General features: G+C 70.1%; 1 protein-coding gene across 1 annotated transcript; it reads left to right on the top strand.

Annotated features, from left to right (window-relative positions):
* Positions 1 to 1653: 1653 nt before the first annotated feature.
* Positions 1654 to 10068, top strand: YTHDF1 (YTH N6-methyladenosine RNA binding protein F1). The gene is made up of 5 exons (XM_054577535.1): positions 1654 to 1919; positions 2136 to 2160; positions 3093 to 3172; positions 5517 to 7025; positions 9538 to 10068. The coding sequence occupies exons 1-5, from the start codon at positions 1893 to 1895 to the stop codon at positions 9562 to 9564; spliced, it is 1668 nt and encodes a 555-aa protein (XP_054433510.1). The 5' UTR covers positions 1654 to 1892; the 3' UTR covers positions 9565 to 10068.
* The last annotated feature ends 11388 nt before the right edge of the window (positions 10069 to 21456 follow it).

Raw genomic sequence — 21456 nt, forward strand, 5'->3', positions numbered from 1 at the left:
CCGCCTGGCACTGTCTTTGGGGACAGAGCACAGTTTGTGCTGAAACAGAAGGTGCCCTGGTCCAAGTGCAGTTGGGGCACGGCAGGCGCTGCTCTGGGCTGGGGGGCGGGCAGTGGGCCCCTGAGGTGAGCCCCGCAGCAGGGGCCCTGCCCTGGGGAGACCGGGGCAGCCCTGTGAGGACAGGCAGGCCACCGGGCACCAGGAGCTGGGTAAAGTCCTCTGGCCACGGGTTAGCTTTCACTTGGGGGAGATGCCTGAGCTGCGTGCCTGCGAGGACTCAGTTCCCCAGGAGGCCAGAGGGTGAGCAGTAGTCAAGGTGGAGAGGTGGGAGCAGAGTGTCCCAGGCAGTGGGGAGAGCCAGCGAGAGCCAGCAGGTCCCAGTGCAAACCCTGGAGCTGGGCCACCCCCGCCCCAGAGGCTCCTGTGGTCTTCCAGGGCCTGAGCCCCCCCGCCCCCGCCCCAGTGCCAGGAGCTGCTTGGCTCCAGCCTACAGGGCTGGGCCTCCTGGTCCTGGTGCAGCGGGGAGGGTGAGCGTGCAGCAGCGTCTCCCACCCCCTTTGGGGGACCCATGCCCAGTCCCTGCATTAAGCTGCTCTGGAGCCCTCCATTCCCTGGTGGCTGGGACCCACGCTGACCCCTGCTCTGGCTGGCCTGGCTGGGGCAGTGGCAGTCAGATCCCGCCTGCCCTTCCCTAGCCAGCAGCCTGCGTGACTGCGCCTCCTCAGTCCCCTCGCTTTCAGGGGTCACTCCTTCCCCGTTGTGGGTGGAACCCAGCTCGACCCCTGGATGCTCTCCCCATTTTCCATTGGCATCACCTGCGATCCTTGTACTGGGCTGAACAGTGTCCGCCAAGTTCACGTACCTGTGAATGGGACCTCACTTGAAAATAGGATCTTCGCAGATAGAATGAAGATACTATAACGAGATCATACTGAGCTGGGGTGGGCCCTAAACGCAACACAGGGAAAAGACCACGTGGCAATGGACGCAGAGAGCCCAGGAACACAGAGGACGCCTGGGGCCACCAGGAGCTAGAAGAGGCCACAGGAGCCTCTCCCCTGCGGGGAAATCCCGGGTCAAGAACCCAACATGCAAACTGGATATAAACTGGGGAGCCCCTTGGAGGCCCAAGGGAGCGCTCGCAAAGCATGGCCCTCGGGGACACCGGAGCCGCGGGCTTCTGGGGGACAGCTGCCCCAGGGGACCAGGCCACAAGCCAACCTCAGGGAGCCCGGGACTAGGGCCGAGGAGCCAGAGCTCACACCCTGGGCGCCCCAGCGAGAGATGCTGGGCGTTTGGGGCGGGCTGCAGGGTGGACTGGACTCCGTCCTATGTGAGCGGCTTTACATGGAGGGCCGCACTCGCGGACTCCGCCTGTACTCGTCTCGGGGATCAGCCCCGGAGTACCCTCGGGGAGTCTCAGAAGAACAGCAGCACCCGCCGCTGCCCACGTGACTTTCCGGGCTCGCCCCGCCCCTGGCCACGCCCACACCGCGCGAGGCTGGGACCCGGGCGCAAGATCCGTTCCGCTGGGCGGTGGCGCGCAGGCGCGGCGCGTGGTGGCTCGTCGACGTTCCCGACGTGCCCCGCGCGCTGACGTCGCGCAGCCTCGTCTCCGCTGCCGCCGCCGCCGCCGCAGACGCCGCCGCTGCCGCCGCCGCCATTGGAGTCGGCGCCTCGTCCGTGTGTGCGGTTCCTGTTCACCGCGCACGGTCGCGCCCCGCGAGCGGCCCGCGCGCCCATCAGCCGCTGCCGCCGCCGCCGCCCGGCCAGCGCCCGGGGAGGGGGCGGCGGGCCCGGAGCCGCGAGAGCGCGGGTGACAGGCCCGGCCTCGCGGGAGGCCCGAGCCGGCGGGCGCCCCGGCCCCGCGCCGCGCCGGCTGTTCATGAAGTATGTCGGCCACCAGCGTGGACCCCCAGGTAGCGGGCCGGACCGGGGTCGCGGAGCTAGGGCCTGGGGTCGCGCGGTCGGGGGTTGGGGTCGCGGGGTCGCAGCCCGGGGCGGAGTCGCGTGGGACCGCGGGGCCCGTTCGCCCGGGAGCGCGCCGCCGCCTGGGAGGGGTTCTGGCCAATAACCTCGCGTTTCCCCTTCCTCCGGGCGTGTCCGCTCGCTCCTGCCGGCCGGCGGCGGTGCAGAGAAGCAAAGGACAAGATAATAAAGGTAAGCGGCCCCGGCGGCCTGCGCAGGCCCGGAGCGCGGGAGGGAGCGGAGGTGGCGGCGTGGGAACCCTGGACGGGCGGGGATGGGGGCTGGGGAGCGGCGTCGAGAAGCGGCAGTCTCTTCCCGGCTTCGGGGAGACAGAACGCTCCGAGGTGTCGCGGAGATCGGACAGGTCCGGAGCAGAGGCTTTTCGAGGGTGACAGAGGACCTCCAGGCGGGCGCCGTAGGTGCGAGTAAGGGGCGGCGCTGGGAGGAGGACCCTGCTCTCCGCGGCTGCTGCCTTCGAAGCGGCTCGCGCGCTCTTGTGCCATCCTGGCCTGGGGTGAACCCCCGAAACCCGCCCTGTGAGAAGCTGTACGTGACCCTCCGTGTGGACTCAGAGACTGCTTTCACCCAGTGCGCGCGTGCCTGGGTGTAACCAAATATGGTCCGTCGTGTTTTCGGTTGGAAAAGGCCCAGCGCTGTATTTACCTTTCCTTTTCTTTCTCTTCCTGGCCGAGCCTGGTCACTGTGCACAGCGCACCGAGAGCCGGGCAGGAAGGCGCGGAGGAGTGTCGGCCGTGGCCGACTGCTCCTGGGCTGCGCGGCGCTGACCCGGCCGGTGCTGGCTCCCCTCGGCCCCGTGGGCCTTCTCAGAGCCCTCCTCGTCCCCGGGACCTCGTCCAGGGCCCTGCGGTAGTGCGCCTGCGCCTCTGTTTGTCCACACCTGCCCGGCTCTGCCAGAATCTTTATCAAACACCCAACCTTAGACACCGGAAGTTCTAACTAACTGCCGTTCCTGGTTGTATAAGTAGCAGCTGTGTACTGTTTGCGTTCTTTTTTAAAGAGGCACTTTCTGCCAGAGATTGATGGGCATAGATTTTATTACCCTTAATTTTCATGCTTAAAAGTAATTTCTAAAAACTCAAACGTAATTGTGTTATTTGTTCTAGTGCAAAATGGTTCTTTGCATCAGAAGGACACGGTCCATGACAATGACTTCGAGCCCTACCTTTCTGGACAGTCGAGTCAGGTGAGCTCGTCTGTGACACGTGCCCGCGGCTGTGTGGACGGGGACCTGTAATCTGCCAGCACGGGGAGCGCGGGCCGGGCACTGACAGCGAGGGGCTCGGAGCGGCCGGGGCGCGACTGCGGCCACGCGGGGCTTCTCGGGGGGCGCGCCGCCCGGCGGGGCTGGCCTGGCTGACGCCGCCCTTCGTGGTCCCCCGCGTTGGTGGGGTGGCGCTGCCCTGCCTCGGTCGCACAGGGTCGGGGCCCAGCTCCTGCCTCGGGTTCCACGCCCGCCTCCACCGCCCCCGGCCACTCCCTCACACCGGCCTCCCGTGCCGTCTCCTCTGCTCTCCAGTGAGACAGGCAGTGGCGGGTGTTTCAGGGACGTGTCGGGGGATGGGTGACGCCAGAGCGCGTGGAGAGCTCACCTCACCAGTGGGGCCTGTGCGCCGGCGCCACCGGCTTTCCTGGGCTTGTCGGGGTTCCTCGGCCTGCGCACTGTGGGCACCTGGCGCTGAATCACTTCTTGTTTACCTTTTTTGCTAAGATTTTATTTATTTATAGAGATGGGAAGAGAGGGAGAGGGAAACACCCATGTGTGGTTGCCTCATGCGCCCCCTACTGGGTACCTGGCCTGCAGCACAGGCCTGTGCCCTGAGTAGGGCTCGAACCGGCGACCTTTTGGTTCTCAGGCCGGCACCCAGTCCGCTGAGCCACACCAGCGGGGCTGTACTTTGTACCAGTTTCAAAACGCACTGTGCTTGTTGGCTTTGCCTCTCCCCAGTGGTGGATACAGCCAGTCTGCCCTTCACTAAGCGTCTCAGGTCTTCTCCCCACAGCCCCCAAACCTGCTGCATAGCAGGGCAGCAGACCCCCCCGCGCCCCGCACTCTGCCCCCCCGAGACCCTGCCTGGCCCCTGGGAGGACGAGGAGCTTCAGAGCGGAGCTGGCCTGGCCTCAGTGGCTCCACCAGAGGTGGCGGCGAGAAGTTAATGGGCTTGTTTTCTTTGACCATTTTTTCTTGGATGATTTAAATGCCATAGAAACATCAAGTGTTAACTTTAACGAGAAGGAGGTGGGCTTTGCTGCGCAGAAATGGATCTCCAGGAGGCAGGGCTTTGGGGATCCTGGGGCCTCGTGTTCAGACGGGCAGGCGGGGGTCTCGGTGTGGCCCCCACCGGCCCCTCCTGAATGGCCCCTGACGCTTTTCCTTAGTCATTTGAAGTGTTTTTGTTGCCTTCTTAGGCAAATACTTCTTAGCCTAGGCCAAAAATGCTCGGGTGCCCTGGGGCTTCTGAAGGCCCTTGTTTCTCTCTGCTCTGGGTCATTGAGGGCTGAGGCGCTGTCTTGTCTGTGAAAGTCACAGCATTTGACTAATTGCGAAATGCCTTCCTTCTCGGAGAAACAGACATAGGAAGCAGACGTTTTGATTTTAAAGATTCTGGTCATTCAGGATAGAGTTGTTTCATTTTTTTAATGGCGTTGCATTTTTGTAGAGTATTAAAAACCCTTCGCTCTGGACTAGACAGTTTACAGAGCTTTATCGTGTTTGGCCATTTGGTTTTCCCAAGAAGGTGATCTGGGGGTGACCGTCACTGAGGACATGGAATGTGTTTGGTGTCCCCGTTTGTTCGCCATGTCGACTGAGTCACCAGGCGGCCGCAGAGCCCAGCGCCTGGGGCGGCTTTTCTGAGTCAGGCGCGGCTCTGCCTCAAGCCCTGTCCACGGGTGTGCGTCGAGCGGCCCTGAGGCCACAGCCGCAGTCCCTCCGGTGACAGAGCCGTGGTGGTGGCTCTGCCTGCAACACCCGCCCTCCTAGAGCCCGGGTGTCCCCATGCTGAGACAGGGCCAGAACTGGGTGTCCTCACCTGCATTTTCGCGCCATGTCCCTGGCGAATGGAGTCCATGGCCACCACTGCAGGGAGGGGCCGTGGGCTGCCACAGGGGCCTCGCTGAAGTGCGTCTGGGCTGGCGCCGCCTGGCCACCTCCCACTGGAGGGCGGTGCTGGCTGAGCCCCCGCGCGCTCGGAGTCTGTACTGGGAGTTGCAGGGGGCGGTGCCCCTTGCGTTGACGTGAGGGGGCGGGTGGGGGTAGCTTCAAGGCCGTTTCCCCCCCGCAGTGAGTTCAGGACCCGCTCCCCTCGGGGAGCAGCCTGGCCTGCAGCCCACCCACAGGCGGCACGGGGGTCGCTGGCCCAGGCTGCTTCCTGCCCAGGGCGGCCCGCTCTGAAGAGCTGCTGCCCGTGGCTGCGCGGCATTCCTGGCGGGCGGGGCCGTGCAGCCTCCTGGAGCGGGAGGCAGGCGGGGTGTTCGGTGCCTCCTCAGGCCAGGAGAACAGCCTAACGCCGCCCCTGTTGTTCCCGCAGAGCAACAGCTACCCCTCCATGGCCGACCCCTACCTGTCCAGCTATTACCCGCCGTCCATCGGATTCCCGTACTCCCTCAATGAGGCGCCGTGGTCGACCGGAGGGGACCCTCCCATCCCGTACCTCACCACCTACGGACAGCTCAGCAACGGCGACCACCACTTTGTGCATGATGCTGTGTTTGGGCAGCCAGGGGGCCTGGGGAACAGCATCTACCCGCACAGGTTTAATTTCTTCCCCGAGAACCCTGCCTTTTCGGCCTGGGGGACGAGCGGCTCGCAGGGGCAGCAGGCCCAGAGCTCCGCCTATGGGAGCAGCTACACCTACCCGCCGAGCTCCCTGGGCGGCACGCTGGTGGACGGGCAGACGGGCTTTCACGGCGACTCCCTCAGCAAGGCCCCTGGGATGAACAGCCTGGAGCAGGGCATGGTGGGCCTGAAGATCGGCGACGTCACCTCCTCTGCGGTCAAGACGGTGGGGTCGGTCGTCAGCAGCGTGGCCATGGCCGGCATGCTCTCCGGCAGCGGCGGGGCAAACGTAAACCTGCCGGTTTCGAAGCCGACTTCGTGGGCCGCCATCGCCAGCAAGCCGGCCAAGCCGCAGCCGAAAATGAAAGTCAAGGGCGGGCCCGTCCTCGGGGCTGCGCTGCCCCCTCCGCCCATAAAGCACAACATGGACATCGGCACCTGGGACAGCAAGGGGCCCATGCCCAAGGCGCCGGCCCCCCAGCCTCAGCCGGCCCCCCAGCCTCAGCCGGTGGTGCAGCCTCTGCCTGGCCCGCCCCCGCCTTTGGCCCCGCCGCAGTATCAGAGCCCACAGCCGCCCCCCCAGACCCGCTGGGTCGCCCCGCGCAGCCGGAACGCGGCGTTCGGGCAGAGCCCGGGCTCGGGGGGCGAGAGCCATGCCCCCGGCGGCGCCCCGCCCAGCTGCGGCCCGAGCGCGGAGCCCCACCCGGTCCTGGAGAAACTGAAGGCCGCCCACAGCTACAACCCGAAGGAGTTCGACTGGAACCTGCGCAGCGGGCGTGTGTTCATCATCAAGAGCTACTCGGAGGACGACGTGCACCGGTCCATCAAGTACTCCATCTGGTGCAGCACCGAGCACGGCAACAAGCGCCTGGACGGCGCCTTCCGCTCCCTCAGCAGCAAGGGGCCCGTCTACCTGCTCTTCAGCGTCAACGGCAGCGGCCACTTCTGCGGGGTGGCCGAGATGAAGTCGCCCGTGGACTATGGCACCAGCGCCGGGGTCTGGTCTCAGGACAAGTGGAAGGGCAAGTTCGACGTGAAGTGGATTTTTGTCAAGGACGTGCCCAACAACCAGCTCCGGCACATCCGGCTGGAGAACAACGACAACAAACCGGTCACAAACTCCCGTGACACTCAGGAGGTGCCCTTGGAGAAAGCAAAGCAAGTGCTGAAGATCATCGCCTCCTACAAACACACCACCTCCATCTTCGACGACTTCTCCCACTACGAGAAGCGCCAGGAGGAGGAGGAGGTGGTGCGCAAGGTGAGTCGGGTGCAGCCCGGGCGGTGGCGCTGGAGGGGGCGGCGGCCGTGGCTTTGGTCCTCCGGCTGCTTTTAAGACGCAGCGATGGGGACCACCGGGCACAGTTCTGCTGTGAGGGGCGTGCGGACGATGCGCTTTTCCTCGCTGAGCTGCGGTCTTTCTGGAACGGCGCTTCCTGGGCTCTGCCCAGCGGGGGGCGCTGAGCCTGCAGCCAGGCTGCTGGGCGGCGAGACCCCACCCACCGAGGGAGGGCCCTGCCGGCTGCGGGCCTTCGCTTATTTTTTTCAAAAACCCAGTGTCCTGCAGCTCTGGGAAAGGTGCGCCGCTCCCTGTGGGTGGTGAGTCGGGGGCGGGGCCGGGTACAGAGGTGCCAGCACAGCCAGGCACCGAGTCGGGTCTCAGGGAGCCCCGCTCCCAGTCACGGGGACGCCCGGAGCCCAGGGGCCGCCGCCTGCTGCGGTGGAGCCTGCTCCGCAGAGAATGGGCGCAGGTGCCCCCGGGCCGGGCCGGGCATGGGAGGGCCGGGCTCCGGAGGCTGCCTTGCGCCAGATTTTACTCTCAGGGTTTCTCCTGTGTCTTTGTTCTTACTTTATTTCTTTGATTCGAGGCGGGGGCGGGGGGGGCGAGAAAGAGGGAGAGGAACATCGATGTCAGAAGGAAACATCGTTCGGTTGGTTGTTCCTGCGCCCCCGCCAGGGGTTGAACGCACAGCTCAGGCTGTGGCCTCACACGGGGAATCAGGCTGGCGGCCTTTCGGTTTGCGGGACGGCACCGACTCTCCGAGCCCCACCCGTCAGGCCTGCGTCTTTGTTTTTGAAACGTCCTTTCTTTCATGAAGCGTCGGTTGATGAGGGGTAGATCCTCAATCTCTTTTTGCTCCTCCACGTATTAAAAACAGAAGGCGCGTGCCCGCGCGCCCCGCTGCATTTCCTCAGGGCCTGTGGCGAGCGGCTGCGAGCAGCGCTCTCTCGGGTGACGACTCGGCTTTGAGGAGGACGGTAGCCTCTCGCTCCCTCTGCTGCTGACGAGAGAAGGCGTGATGTTGGTTTCCAGTCACCGAGACGCTGCGGTTTCTTCTCGTAGGTGTAGCGTAAAATGCCTCAAATAAAGCGCTCGAATTCGCGCGGCAAGGCAGCGCCCGCGGGTCAGCAGGGCAGGCGCCGGCGGCTGGGGCGGAGCTCGTCTCACCGACGACGCGCGTTCCCTGCGGCGCCCCGGCCCGCGTTCCTCCTGGAGGGCTCCAGGGCCCGAGGACTTGCGGCGTCGCAGGGAGACCCGTGGGCGTCGGCGGGCCGGGCACTGAGGACGGGAAGGCCGCAGCCCGCCCCGGACCGCGCCCCGCCAGCCCAGCGGGCCTGTGTGGCCCCACGGGACACCGGCTGCACCCCACACAGCTTCCCCGCCGCCCTCGGGGTGCCCAGAGCAGCGCCTCCCTGGCCTGGTGCACCCTGCCCGTGGGGGTCGCCTTGGCGCTCACAGTGGGGGGGCCCGGGGGGCCGACCAGCTGACTTCAGCTCAAGGAGCCACGGACGGGGCGGCTCTCGGCCTGCTCCCTCGCACCTCCCTGCCCGGCACCCTGGGCTCCCGGGCACCTGGAGTCTGAGGACGGGCAGGCGGAGAGGAGCGGGCACGTCAGACACGGGCTCGTACCGAGGCCGCCTGGCTCTCAGGGCCGCCCCTGTGGACGCCTGGGGACACTCTGAGCCTCATGGAGCACGTGCGTTTTGGAGCTGGGTCCGCCCGGTCCTGTGGGCAGGTGTCCATCTCACAGAGCGTGGATGGCGCGCCTCCAGCCAGGGCGGCCTCCGGGCTGGCAGCTCCTCGGTGTCAGGTCCCGCTCCTGGGGCCTCCGAGTGGAGGCCGGCAGGGCCTGTTGGTGGCGGGGACTCCTCCCCCGAGCGTGCAGGCGCAGGGCGGTGGGCCGGGCGGGGGCGGTGCCGAGGCGCGGGGGCCTCCGACCAGCACCTGCCCCGGGTGACCAGGTGGGGTATGGGGAGAGGGCTGGGGCGCGGTGGTAGCCTGAGGACACACTGTCCAGTTTAAGCAAGAGAGGGGCCGCGCCTGCTGTGCCGCCCTTTCGGGGTCCAGCGGCCCGTCTGTTGGGGACTCTGTCGTGACTCGTCCTGGTGAGCAGGCGGCGCAGCACGTGCCCCTCCTCGCGCCACGTTTAGTCCTGAGCTGAGTTCTGTCCCCGTGCCGTGCGGAGCCCTGCGGAGGAGCGGCAGGCGGCCCTGTGTCTGTCTGTCTGTCTGTCTCTGTTTCTCTCTCTCTCTCTCTGACACACGCACACACATACCACCCTCCCCCTGCACTCCTGCCAGAGGAGCCTGGCCTAGACCAGGGGCGCCCACGCAGAGGTCAGCAGACCCGGGGCCCAGAGCTCCTGGTGCGCCCTTCCCGACCTGCGGGTCCCCACCTGCGGCCGCAGCGCCGGGAGCAGCCCTGCCCCGAGTTTTGGGGGGTTTGCACGCGTGCTCACTTCACGTGTTAAATACATTTCTTCTCTTTACAGGAACGGCAGAATCGGAACAAACAGTGAGGGCGACCCGCCAGCTTCTCGAAAGACCTGGTGTTCGGCGGACCGTGTGCTTGGTGCTGCGTCCCGGCGGCAGCCCCGCCGCCCTCCCGCGCAGGCCCCGTGCGCCCCGCGCCCCGTTGGGCGCGCCGCCAGGCGGCCTGGCCCGTGCACCTTCCCCGCGTGGCAGTGCCGTAGACCTCGCTAATAAAGGGCGTTCTCCCCGGCCCGTCAGCCAGGTCGACCCAGCGCGGAGCATAAGTATCTTAAAAACAAAAGGCCTGACACGTCCCAAAGATTTTTTCCGGCAGAAGTTGCGTTCTCATTCCTGTGTTCACAGTCACTTAACGTCCCTCTTTGCGAGTGTTTCCCACCCTGTTGCTTCGTAGTGAATGTGACAAGCGAGTTGCTCTGCCACGTCGTGTGTGTTTCAGACACTTCCCTCCGAGCGCTGACACCGCGCGGCCGACCCCCGGCGGGCTGGCCGGCCGCACTCGCCCTCGGTCCGGTCTCCAGAGCTGAGCTGCCCCCCGGGTGTGTGACTAGACGGGAAGATGGGTTGAGAGTGTCATGGTGGGTGACGCTGTGTCTCCTGGGGCACCCCCCGCCTCGCCCCCAGAGCCGCGCCCCGAGCCGCGTCGGCGGGGGCGCAGGGGCCCGTGTGCGAACACCGCTGGCAGCGGGCACTTCGTGTCAGCCTTTCGTCCCCTGAGAGCGCGCACGCCAGTGTGGGTCTCGCGGCGCCGGCGCTGGGCTTTGCCGCTGGGCTTTGCCGCTGGGTGTGGCGCAGACGCCGCCGGCCTCACCGTGCGTCTCAGCTCCTTTTTCCTGTCACTGGGTGAACAAGCAAGCAAACAAACCCCTTAGAACGGGCTTTGCCGTCCCGCGTTCTGGGCTGAGGGCCCGCCGACCTCGCCACCCTCGAGGCAGGGGCTGGCGCAGCGTGGGCACGGTGCTCAGCGGCCCGGCCGGCGCACACCCACCCCGCGAGGACCTGGGGCCGGGGGAGCCCGCCCCTTCCAAACGCTCGCCGCTGCGGAAGCCCCTCCGAGTGCACGTCGAAGCTGTTCTTAGACTTGTATTTAGAAGGGGTCCCGCTCGGAACTCCCCGCCCGGGCGGGGCCGGGGGCGCCTGGGAGAGCCCTGCTCCGGGAGAGCACGAGCCTTAATAAACCACCCTGTTAGCAAGCCGGCCGTCCTCGCCTTCTTCCCGCGCTCGCGGGTGTGCCCCGGCGACACCGGACACGAAAGCCCGCGTGTCCGCCGGGGAGCGGAGGCCCCGACGCTGGGCCGTGCCGTCCTCACCCTTGCCCGTCTGCTGCGTGGAAGGGGCCGGGGTGTGACAGCCGCTGGCGTGGCCTGGCGTGGGCCGTGCTCCTGCGTCTCCCCGGAGGCCCCAGGCCCCTGCAGCCGGCCTGCCCTCCGGCGACAGTTCCCAGAATCGCCTTCGGGGTAAAATGCGCACAACCCCTGACAGGCACGATGTGAAGACCCAGAGTGGCAGCGTCTCCCTGGGGCTGGGACGGAGGGTGCGTGATCGTGACGGTGGGAGGGGCTGTGCCCCCAACGCCCCCACCCAGGGGCTGGCCTGCGGGGGGACCAGCAGCTTCGCCTTGGCTTGAAAAACGAGGGCCGTGCGCAATGCGCTAGGGGTGCTCCCGTCACAGGGGCACCCCCCTCAGAGTGGCGGGGGCTTGGGCAGGCGGGGGAGGAGGCTGCGGCCGGTTAGCGAGGAGCGCGGGCCCCGGGTGGGCGCTGCGTCCTGCCCTGAAGGCGCCGGGGCCCGGGGGTGGCTGCCTGGCTGCGGTCCCCGGCTCTCAGAGCCCCTGCTCGCACGGACCAGGGCCGCAAGGAGAGACGACGAGAGCAGGCCATGGCGGGGCAGCTCCGAGGGACCCCGCGCCACAGCACCGCACGCGAGGCGCTGCCCGCTGCGCCCACCCGCAAAGCGGCCGGCCGGCGTTCCCGAGGCCCGCCCCGCGAGGGTTCCCAGTTCCGCGGCGGGTGCCGCTGCCCGCTGTGCTCCTTGGAGTCCCCCGTCCCCCGTCCCCCCCCCCCGCCCCCGCTCTGGGAACCTCCTCGTGTCCTCGCAGGCCCCGCGGCAGCAGGGAGCGCAGGGTGGAGCGGGCCCGGGGGCTCTGGGTCGGACAGGACGGGGCGGCCTCCGGCCAAGGCCCCTGGGTGGCCCCCTCCAGCATCCCGGCTCCGTCCGGGCCGCCCCGGGCCTGTCTCTGAGCCGGCGGCCAGCAGCAGTCTGCTTTGATGGCAGCGAGCGCCGTGACCTCCTGGCCCCCCGGCGCCCCCTCTGCAGGGGCCCTCCTGTGCCCGCCCGCTCCCCAGGCCCTCCCTGTGGGAGCCCCTCGCAGCCCCTCCCCTGCAGCCGCGGTTGCGTGTGAGGGTGCGTGCTGGGTTATTTTCTCGAAAGCAACTTAGGACGCCTGGCCAGTCGAGCAGGCTCGCTGTGGCCATTCCTTCTGTGGAAGTCGCCTGGCGATGCTTTCTGAGCTAAAAGAACACCCGTGGACTCTTTTTTTTCTCAGAGGTCACCTTTATTCACTGACAGCACCCCAAGAAGGAGACCCAGGTGGCGGGGACCCGTGCCGTTGACCGTGAACAGACAGCCTGCCCCTGCGGGTTCTGTGCGGCTGTGGCCTGAAAGGGGGTGGGGACATGCGGTTGCGGTGTCAGGACGGGTCTTCCTGACACAGAGGGGGACACGGGGGACCGGGCCCCCGTGGCTTGGGGAGGGCTGTCCTGCTGTGGGGCTGGGGACCGGATGCCGCCTGCCCCTCCCCCGGCTCCCGGCTCCGCCCCTCCCGCACCCGCAGGGCTCGCCCCCAGGAGCACGTGTGTCTCCTGCGCGGCCGTCGGGCGGCGGCTGTTCCCGGGGTCCGCGTCCTCTTCATCCTGCTCGCCCGTCCCCGTGTCACAGGACCCTGTCCCGTGAGGGCCGCAGTGGGGGGCGGGGGGGCGACAGCTGCTCCCCTTGCCCGAGTGAACGCGTCTCGGCTCACGCTCCAGCCACGAAGAGGCGGAGGTGGGGCCTGCGACGCCGGCGCCTGGTGGCACCTTCCGCCTGCCGCCGCCAGGAGGCACCGGCGCCGTCCAGACAGCAGGTCCCGGGGCAGCGAGTGAGGAGCCCGCGGCGGTTTCGGGGCCTCTCCCCGGGGGCTGGAGGGCCGCCTCTGCGCGCCCCGCGGCACTCGTCTGCCCCTGTGGGTGCCCCTCAGTCACAGGCCCACCTCCCGGGCCGTCACAGACCGCGGTCCCGGCCGGGGCTCTCGCGGGGGCCCGGAGCGGCCACGCGAGGACAGCGCGGGCACCCTCCCAAGTGCCGGGGGCCCGGCACACGCCTGTGTGGAGCATCAGGTGGCTGGGCCTGGGGTGCCCCGCTGGGGGGTGACCCTGGGGTCGTTCTGGTCCCCGGGGTAGGAAGGCGGGGAAGGGCGGTGTGGCGCGGCCCACGCATCTCAGGGCAGCCTGACCGCCCCCTGGCTTGGCTGCGGGCCCGGCGCTGGCGGCAGAGCCTCACTCGGCGCCGGACCCTCCACCCTGGTCAGCCCCCTCTTGCAGCTGCCCTGGTGTCCACGGGGTCCTTCGCCATCACCGCGCCAGCAGCGATGGCGTGTGGCTCTTGGCGGGGCCCCTTCTCCAGCACCACCTGCTGGGAGCTCCCGGGGGCACGGGGTTTGGGGACCAGCCAGGCCTGTGGGGTGGGGGTGGGCCTGGGAAGCACAGGTGTGTGCCCATCCCCGTGGCCACTCTTGTCCTGGCTGCTGCCGCCTCCCTGCAAGGGAGCCAGGGTGGCCCATGCCTGTCCCCCTCTGCAGGGATGGGGACAGATGTGGGATGTAGGTTTCTGGCCGTGAGAACGCGTCCTTCCCAGGCTCCTCCCGGACGATGCCCAGCTTGGGGCTGGCGGTCAGCCCGGCCTCCGGGCACCCCCGGGAACATGCAGGCTCTTTTCTCTGCAGAGCAAACAGGTCCCACCGGGAGCAGGGTACTGAGAAGGGAGGTGGGCGAGGGTGTGGGACAGGCACGGAGGTGCGGAGCCTCGGCCGAAGTGGGGCCGCTCCTGCGTCCCAGATTCTACGGGGGTACTTTGCCCCCGCGGAGGTGAGGCCCCGGGGCGGGGGGGGGGAGTGCGCGTGCACGCACGTGAGAAGACCGCCCACCTCCAGACCCTCCGGAACGGGGTCCCCAGACAGAAGTGGACCCTCCCCTCCGTTGCTGCCTCTGGAGGGAGCCCTCGCCGTCCTTTACCTTTATTTCTTCCATTTCAGTCCCCCCACCAGCTGCTGAGAGCCCGGGGCGCCCACCCCCAGTATCCGGGCTCGAGCCCGGGCCGGAGGGGGCCAGGCACACAGCCTGGGGCTGCACTTGAGGAGCCCTCGGGGGGGGCCTCTAGGGGAGCCTGGGGAGGGGCCGTGGGCACCAGCCTTGGCTGATCATGGGGTTTTATTCAGAGGGCCCTGCGTTCCACTTGTGTCCCATCTCTGGGCCCACACTGGGGGTGGCTCCTGCCAGGCAGCCCTGGACTGCACCCCAGGCCAGTGCCCAGCTGGGTCTTGGGTGTCCCAGCACTCACCCAGGCTTGCTGCCTCCCCCCGGGACTCCCCGGCCCCTCTGCAGGGCGTGTGCTGTGCGCCGGGCCCTGGCTAGGAGCCCGGGGGTGCAGAGCACGGGGCAGGGGACCCCGCCATCCCTCTGCAGTGGGGACAGGGTCTGAGTGGGTGTGTGGAGCACGTGGCCATGGGAGGGAGCAGGGGAGGGAGGCTGAGCGTGGACAGGCAGGGCTGCGCCGGGTGCGGAGCGCGGGCTCTGGGCACGTGGACTGCCCGCACTGCGGCGGCCGTCCAGCGAGGTCTGCTCCGGAGGCCCGGGGACCCTGCAGAACCTCGGACCCATCTGGGGCCCCGGGGCGCAGGCACAGTGACTTCCAGCTGTCTTCGGGGGAGGGCCCCGGGAGGAGGGAGCTCCCCTACTTGTCCCAGGGACCCTCGCCAGAGACCAACCAGGCCCAGGGCAGTGCCGGGGGCCGGCCCGGGGCTCCGGGCATCTTCCTTTGCCTGGCTGACCGCTCGGAAGGCCCGTCTGGTCAGGAGCCAGGGCCCCGGGAAGGGAGGTGGGCCAGCGGGGGCCGCTGTTCCTCGGAGGGACTTTCTGAGCAGCCCCAGGAGACGGCTCAGACTGGACAAGGGCCACGCTCCTTCCACACCCGGCGGGGACGCCAGACCCAGGCTTCCCCCGCCCTTCCGCGCGCCCAGACCTGGGTGCCCTGGGGGTGCCATCCGCCCCCCTCACAGGGGAGGAGCAAGGAGGGGCCGCCATGCCCGGGCCCCTGCCGTGGGGCCGCGGTGCTGCGCCACAGCCCGGCTGGCCCGCGGGGGCGGCTTTGGCCCTCCCCGCGCCCCACGGGCGGGAGGGGGAAGGCCCCTGCCTGCGGGCTCTGCGGTGGGGGCCGCACGTGGGGGCCCGGCTTTGGCTGGTGCCCCCCGCAGCATGTCTGGGGAGGGGGCTGCAGGTTGGAGCTGAGAGCAGCAGCGAGGATGTGGAGGGGCTGCCCCCCCGGACCCCTCAGTGGTCCTCTCCGTGCCGGTTTTCTGTCCCTGCCTGGGGCCCACAGGCTGGAGGAATCTGGGGGGAACCAAGACCCTGCTCAGGCTTGGAGCCCAGCCAGAGGGCTCATCCCGCCACCGCGCAGAGGGGAACTGCGCAGCTGCAAAGCAGGACGGAGGACCTGCTGGCCGGGAGGGTGGGCGCCTTGGGGCGCCTCCCTGCCAGTCCTTGCAGAGTGGCCTGTTTGCCTGAGGCAGCCTGCGACCCGAGGAGCAGCCGGGACGGGGCTGGGGGGCGGGGGCAAAGGGACGCAGGAGGGGCCCCGCGCGAGCGCCGGCCAGGTGGCCTGCAGGTGGCGCCGGCTCCCGAGGACAGAAAAAAAAATGCCTGCAGCACAGCCGAGTGGGTGTCACTGCGGCTGCGGAGGGCGGGGGAGGGGTGGCCACCTTCCCCCGCGCTGCTGCGGAGCCTCACGTGCCGCGTCCCGCAGGCTCCGGGCCAGCCGGGGGCGCGGCGGTCAAGCGCAGCCACCTGCACTTCTTGGGAGCCCGGACACAGGTGTGGGCCTGCCCTGCCTCGTCCCCATTTCGAGCCTCGTCCTCGACGCTAGGGACAGTGGCCGAAGCCCAGTGACGGCCACCCCCGCCCCGCCGCCCAGCCGAGGACAGACTTTGCAGTGACCTCAGACCCTACTCCACCTCCTCGTTGCCATGGCAACTGCCCGGGGCGCTGGGGTTGGGGCAAGGGGACCTCGGGGCCCCGCTGGCCCCGCGCCCGTGGCGCTCGCGTCCCGCGGGGCTGCCCCACCGCTAGCACCGCGGACAGCGCCCCGGCCCTCCCTCGAGGCGGCCGGACCTCCCCAGACCCCGCGGCGCCCCCTCCCCGGAGCGCGGCGCCCCCGCCGCCCAGCGGCTCCCACCGCCCTCTCCGCCCGCCCCGCGGACCCTGTCTTTGTCTCCGGCCCCCGCGCTTCCTCGGACGCCCTCCGGGTCCCCGGTGCCCGCTGCAGGCTCTTCAGCTCTCCGCGCTGCGGACGCACGTGGCCGGGGGCCGAGGCCGGGTGGCCGCCGGCTTCCCCCGCGGTCGCCCCCACCCGCCGGCGACGCCTTTGTGTCCCGCGGCCAGGTCCCCGGCCCGGCAGCTGGGCCGCCCTCTGGGCGGGCGCATTGTTCGCCGGATTTGTCCGCGGCGCGAGGGGCCGCCGGGGGCCGGGCTCGCCTTCCTCCCGCGGGAGGGGCGCCGCGCTGGCCCGGCCCGCGGGCCATTTCCATGAGAAAGGAGCGGCGGAGGCGCCTCTCTTGGCATTCACCGCGTGCCTTAATTGTATAGACATTAAATCAAGGTCCGCTGTGAACACGCAGAGGGGCCCTCAGGGCTGCGGCGGGCGGCCCGGGCGGCCGGGGTCGGGGCCGCGGCTCCGGCTCGCGTGGGGTCGGCGCGCAAAGGGCGCCAACGCTCCGGCGTCTTCGCCGCGGGGCGGGCGGGGCGGGGGCGCTGCGCCACGCCGACGGTGCTTCTCGGACTCTGGCCTGGATCCGCCCCCAACTCAGAGGAGCCCGCTCTTCTCTCCCTTCCCCATCGGGGAGGGGGGCCCGGACGAGCCCTCGCGGCGCCCCGGGAGCTGGCGCCCTGCGAAGCGCGGCGCGGAGGCGCCGGGGCCGGGGGTGACCGAGCGCGTGCGCGCCCGGCCGCCTCCCGCGGGCCGCCGAGAGGCGCAGAGCCCGCTCCGACAGCGCAGCGCGGGCGTCCCTCCCTGCGCGGCCCCCTCGCCGACCCGGCCCGCGAGCGCGCAGCCGATGCGGGTAAAAGAAAGAATTTCGATGCTCGGAGGTGAAAACCAGTCTCTTTTTACGACCCAGCGGCTCGCCCCCTCCGCGCCCCGGGGCCCGGCGAGAAGGCTCTCGGGCTGTTGGTGAAGAGAAAGACGGGGAGACCCGGAGAAACCGCTTGCCGGGCTCCCCCCGGCCCGGCCCCGAGCGCAGTTACCCGTCGCGGGCGGGAGCTGCCGCCACCGCCTGCCGTTCCTCGGCTGCCGCCGCCTCCGCTCGCAGCGCCGCCCGTTCCCGCCTCCTACTCGGTGCCCGTGGACCCCCCGCGCCGCTGCCCCGAGTGGAGGAGGGCGCGGGGACGCCGCCAAAGGAGCCGGGCCAGTCCCCGAGCGCCGCCGGCCTGCTGGAGCCGAGCGTCCGCGGAGGCAGCGCGGCGGGCGCTCAGCCCCTGCTCGCCGGCCAGGCCGGGCACCACTGTCCTCGCGCCCGCCGCCGCCGCCGCAGCTGCCTCCGCGCGTATCCGCGCCGGGCTCGGGCACCGGGCGATTATCACTGGGGCGCGCGGTGACGTCACCCGAACACCGGCTCCGCCGCCGCCTCCCCGAGGTGTCCTTGAGAACTGCGGGGCACGCGCGCCGCGCACACGCGCACACACGCGCGGCTCGCCCGGCGCCTCCCGCGCACCCTCGCCGCCTCCCGCCCCGCGCGCTCCTCCGCTCACACGGACGCCGGCTTCGAGCGCCCTCGGCCGTGCCCGGGCGCCCTGCGGCCGCGCGTGTGGCCGCAGAAACGCCTCTCTCACGCACAGCCTCGGACTCCTGCGGAGTCCCACCCGCACCCACGCGAACGCTGCGGCCGCAGCCCAACGGCGGCAGCCTCTCTCGGGGCCCGTGACGCCCGGCAGCCGCGCCTGGCCTGTACCGGCCTGGCCGCAGCGCGGACACGCCTCCCCGCGGAGGCCCGCACCGCCGGTTCCGCTCCGGTGCTCGGCCCCCAAGACACTCGCCCGCTGAGCTCCGCACCGGCCCACCCGGGGGCCCCTCCAGCCGCGGGGGAGGGCCCTGCAGAAAAAGCCCCCTGCGCTCTGGCTGCCGGCCTGGAGCCCTGGCCCCGCGGTGGCTCCAGCGGGAGGGAGCCAGTGACCCCGCGAAAGACGGCTCCCTGGTCCCTTTGTGTCCTGACCGGGACGGGCAGTTCTTGCCCCAGGTACCTCGGAAGCACAGGATGCACCTCACGGCCTGACAGCCCAGCCAGCGTGCCCTCTCCTGGGTCCTTCCCAGGACGGACCCTGATCCGCCCCTTTAGGGCCAAGGACCAGAGGCTTCCCTAAGCCCCCCCTCCCGCTCCCCCCCGCCTCACATCTCCCCCACGGGCCTTTGTTCCAGTGCAGCAGAGGGAGCCGCGGGCCGGCCCGGCCGGCAGGCCTCTGCCCCCTCCTTCCCTCCAGGCCACCAGCCCCTGCGACATCCGCCCTCAGCGGAGCGCGGACCCTCCCTCCCCCGGGCCGGCACACCGGCCAGAGGCTTCCTTGCTTCCTAGCTCTCCTCTGGGCCCTGGAGAGCACCCGCGGAGAAGGGGGCTGGGACTCTGCCCCCAAAACCCTGTGGTCCTCGACCCACCAGCATGCCCAGCCCCCTGAGGTTTGGCTTCAGCCTGACCCTAACCTGCCCATGTTTCTTTGCAGGGGTCAGGCATGGCCCATCTCTCTTGCATGTGAATCGCAGACCCTCCCCCACTCCTCCACCTCCAAGTGGAAACGACACCTTTGCCCACCCCCACCCCTGCGCCCGGGAAGCGCCCCGAGCCCGCAGGGTTGGCAGCATGGCCTCCAGCAGGCGCGCGCTGGCACAAGTTGGGTGGCGGGCAGGGGACGCGGGGCAGCTCGGTTCCGGCTTCATCAGGCTGCGTGGCCCTCTGGCCCTGGCCACGCGCGGCGGCGGACCTGGAGCCTCACCCCGTGCTGCGGGGCGGCCCCCACGCGACGAGGCTCCCTGTCCATGGTGTTGACCCCAGCCTCCTGGTCTGCTCCTCCCTCCGGACTGTGTGCCCTGGGGAGGTGAGGGCAGATCGCCGCCCCTGCCCCCCCCCCCCCAGGCTCAGGCTGGCCCTGGCTTCCAGCTCCCTCCCCTGGCCGGGCGCCTCCACTCTGCCTCCCTCCTGCCCGCAGGCCTCTCCGCAGGCCGGCCGGCAGGGGCAGGTGGGGCGTTGCTGCCTCTGCCGGGATCACCCCGGCCGCCCCCCCCCCCCCCGCCCCGGCCCCAGCACAGCCCCAGCACAGCCCGCGGGCATTTCCTATCGCCATTTTGACCTCACACAGTCCTGGCGCTGACGGGGTCAGAGGCTCGGAGGCTCGCCTCTTCCACTCCCAGCGACCCGCGACCCCCACGCGGACCCCTGGGCACAGGGCTGGAGCTGACCGGAGGGTGCTGCGTGGGTCGCCGCCTTCGCCCAGGCCGACCTCCCGTGCCGGCCACTTGGGGACCTTCCTGGTGGCCTGGAGGCTCCGTAGGTGTCATAAAAGTCAACTTACGACTGCAGGCCGGGCGCGCGGACTGCGCTCCGCTTGGCTCCGTGGGGCACCCCCTCGCCTGCCAGCCGCCTCCTCTCTGCCTGTGCCCAGGCTGCAGCTTCTGCCCGCACACCGGGCGCTTGTGTCTGTGGGCTCGCTTGCCCGCCGCCCCCGGGACGGAGTGAGGGGTGCTGAGCACGCGGCCCAGGGCTCTCCGCTCCCCGGCCGCCTGCCTCCGTGTGCACAAAGGCCCTGCACGCAGGCCGGCAGCTGGGACACGGGTCAGGTGGCTCCTTGGGGCGGGGGCAGCGAGGAGGAAGGGAGGGGTGCGTCCCAGTCCCTCCACCCCCCGCCCCGGCTCCTCCACCACCGCGAAAGCCTGAAACTAGCGTAGGATTAAACAAATCCACAGAAACCAGCGAAGAGCCCCCTCCCGCTCTGCTCCTGCTTCCTCCTCATCACACCGCCGCCCCCTCCTGGGTGCCGGGCCTGTCATTCCTCCAGAAAGGGGCGGGGCTGTGGCCACATCTGGGAACAGCTGGCTCTTGGCCTCGTGACCCCGCCCTCCCTCCCAGCTCGGGGAGGAAAGGGACAGGGTCTCACTGGAGGCCCGTGGCTGGGCCTGCATTGCAGATGCGTGTGGGGCGCGGTGTGGCGCTTCGGGGGCGGGCAGCGCGGGCGGGGCACGGGGCTCCGGGCCCAGCCCCTGCCCTGCGCCCCCTGTAGCCTCAAAGTGGTCCACAGCTTCCCGGCTCCGGCCTGGGTGGTCCTGGCCGCTCAGAGGTCCCGTCCCTCCCACCCGCGACTCTTCGAGGGACGCGTTCGGGTTCCATTCCCAGGCGGAGGCGGGGACCTCTCCCAGGCCGGACTGCGGCCCCCAGCAGGGGAGCAGGGGGCGGATGGAGGAGGTGGCTCCACCTGACCCAGCTGGGACCCGGTGCTCTCCCTCCTCCGGGGGCCTGTCCCGCCTCCCTGCCCCGGGACGCCGCGCCTGGACGTCACCCTGTGTGGCCGGGGGTGGGTGTGCCCGCACCACACGACCTGGTCTCCACAGGAGGCGCCCATCCTGCCGGGCCTTCCAGGGGCCGGCCCTCCCCTTTGAAGCGGGTGGGGGGCCGGGACCCCTGCCACCCTGAGTGCTGAGGGCGGAGCGGCCACCACAAAGGCCGCGATTGTGAGCAGGGCCAGGCTCCCGAGGGGGCGGGGGCTCGGGGGCCAGGGGCTCCCGGGAAAGGAGGCCGTGGCCTCTCCCGCCGCCCCGCCCCCTTGCTCCCTCCTCCCCGCCCCGGGCCCACACGGAGGGAGGGAGGGACGGACCGAGGACCCAGGGCCCCACAGCTCCCGAAGCACAACCGCCTCCATTCGGGTCCGAGGCCGTCGGTCGCTGGGCCTGGGGCTGGGGGAGCTGCTGGGTGGTCGTCGCCCCGAGGGGACGCCGGGGAGGGCCGGTGGGTCGCGCACGTGGGCCGGCTGGGCGCCCGGCCAGCGGGGGAGCCGGCCTTTATCTCGCAGGCGCCCCTGCCGGGACCGCCCTGCCCCGCAGGCCTCCCAGCCCAGTCCTGGGGCGAGCCCCCGCCCCCGGGTGGGGTCCTGGTCTTGGAGCAGCACCTTGGCCTCCAGGCCCAGCCTGGGTCCCCAGGGCGTGTTGTGGGGAAGCGACCCAGGCTGGCCATACCCAGGGGCCTTGGTGTCCGCAGATCACTCCCGGGAGGGAGGGCGAGGGCCTGCGCGCCGCAGGCCCTGGGGGGGCTCTGCCCTCTCGGCTCCTGGGGCCCTCCAGGCTGGCAGTCCCCAGGGTCACAGGGCCCTGGCGATGCGGACAACCGTGCAGAGGCCCGTTCCTTCTGGAGCCTGTCCCTGCATTGTCCCCCCAAGGGGACAAGGGCCTGCGGCTGCCCACCGGGGGGCCCGCCCCGCCGACCAGGTGGCAGTTGCCCGCCCTTCGGCGCTGGCGGCCCCCCTTCCACAGGCCTTCCGGCAGTGCCTCCGGGGCTGCTCCCGGTCCCACCGGCAGGATGTGCCTGCTCCCAAGGCCCTCGGGTCCCCAGCGCTCAGGCCCGGACGCAGGGAGCGAGCAGC

Source organism: Pteronotus mesoamericanus, unplaced genomic scaffold (genome assembly GCF_021234165.1).
Source record: "Pteronotus mesoamericanus isolate MK-2021 breed Mesoamerican mustached bat unplaced genomic scaffold, CSHL_Meso_final contig_436, whole genome shotgun sequence".
Classification (NCBI taxonomy): Eukaryota; Metazoa; Chordata; class Mammalia; order Chiroptera; family Mormoopidae; genus Pteronotus; species Pteronotus mesoamericanus.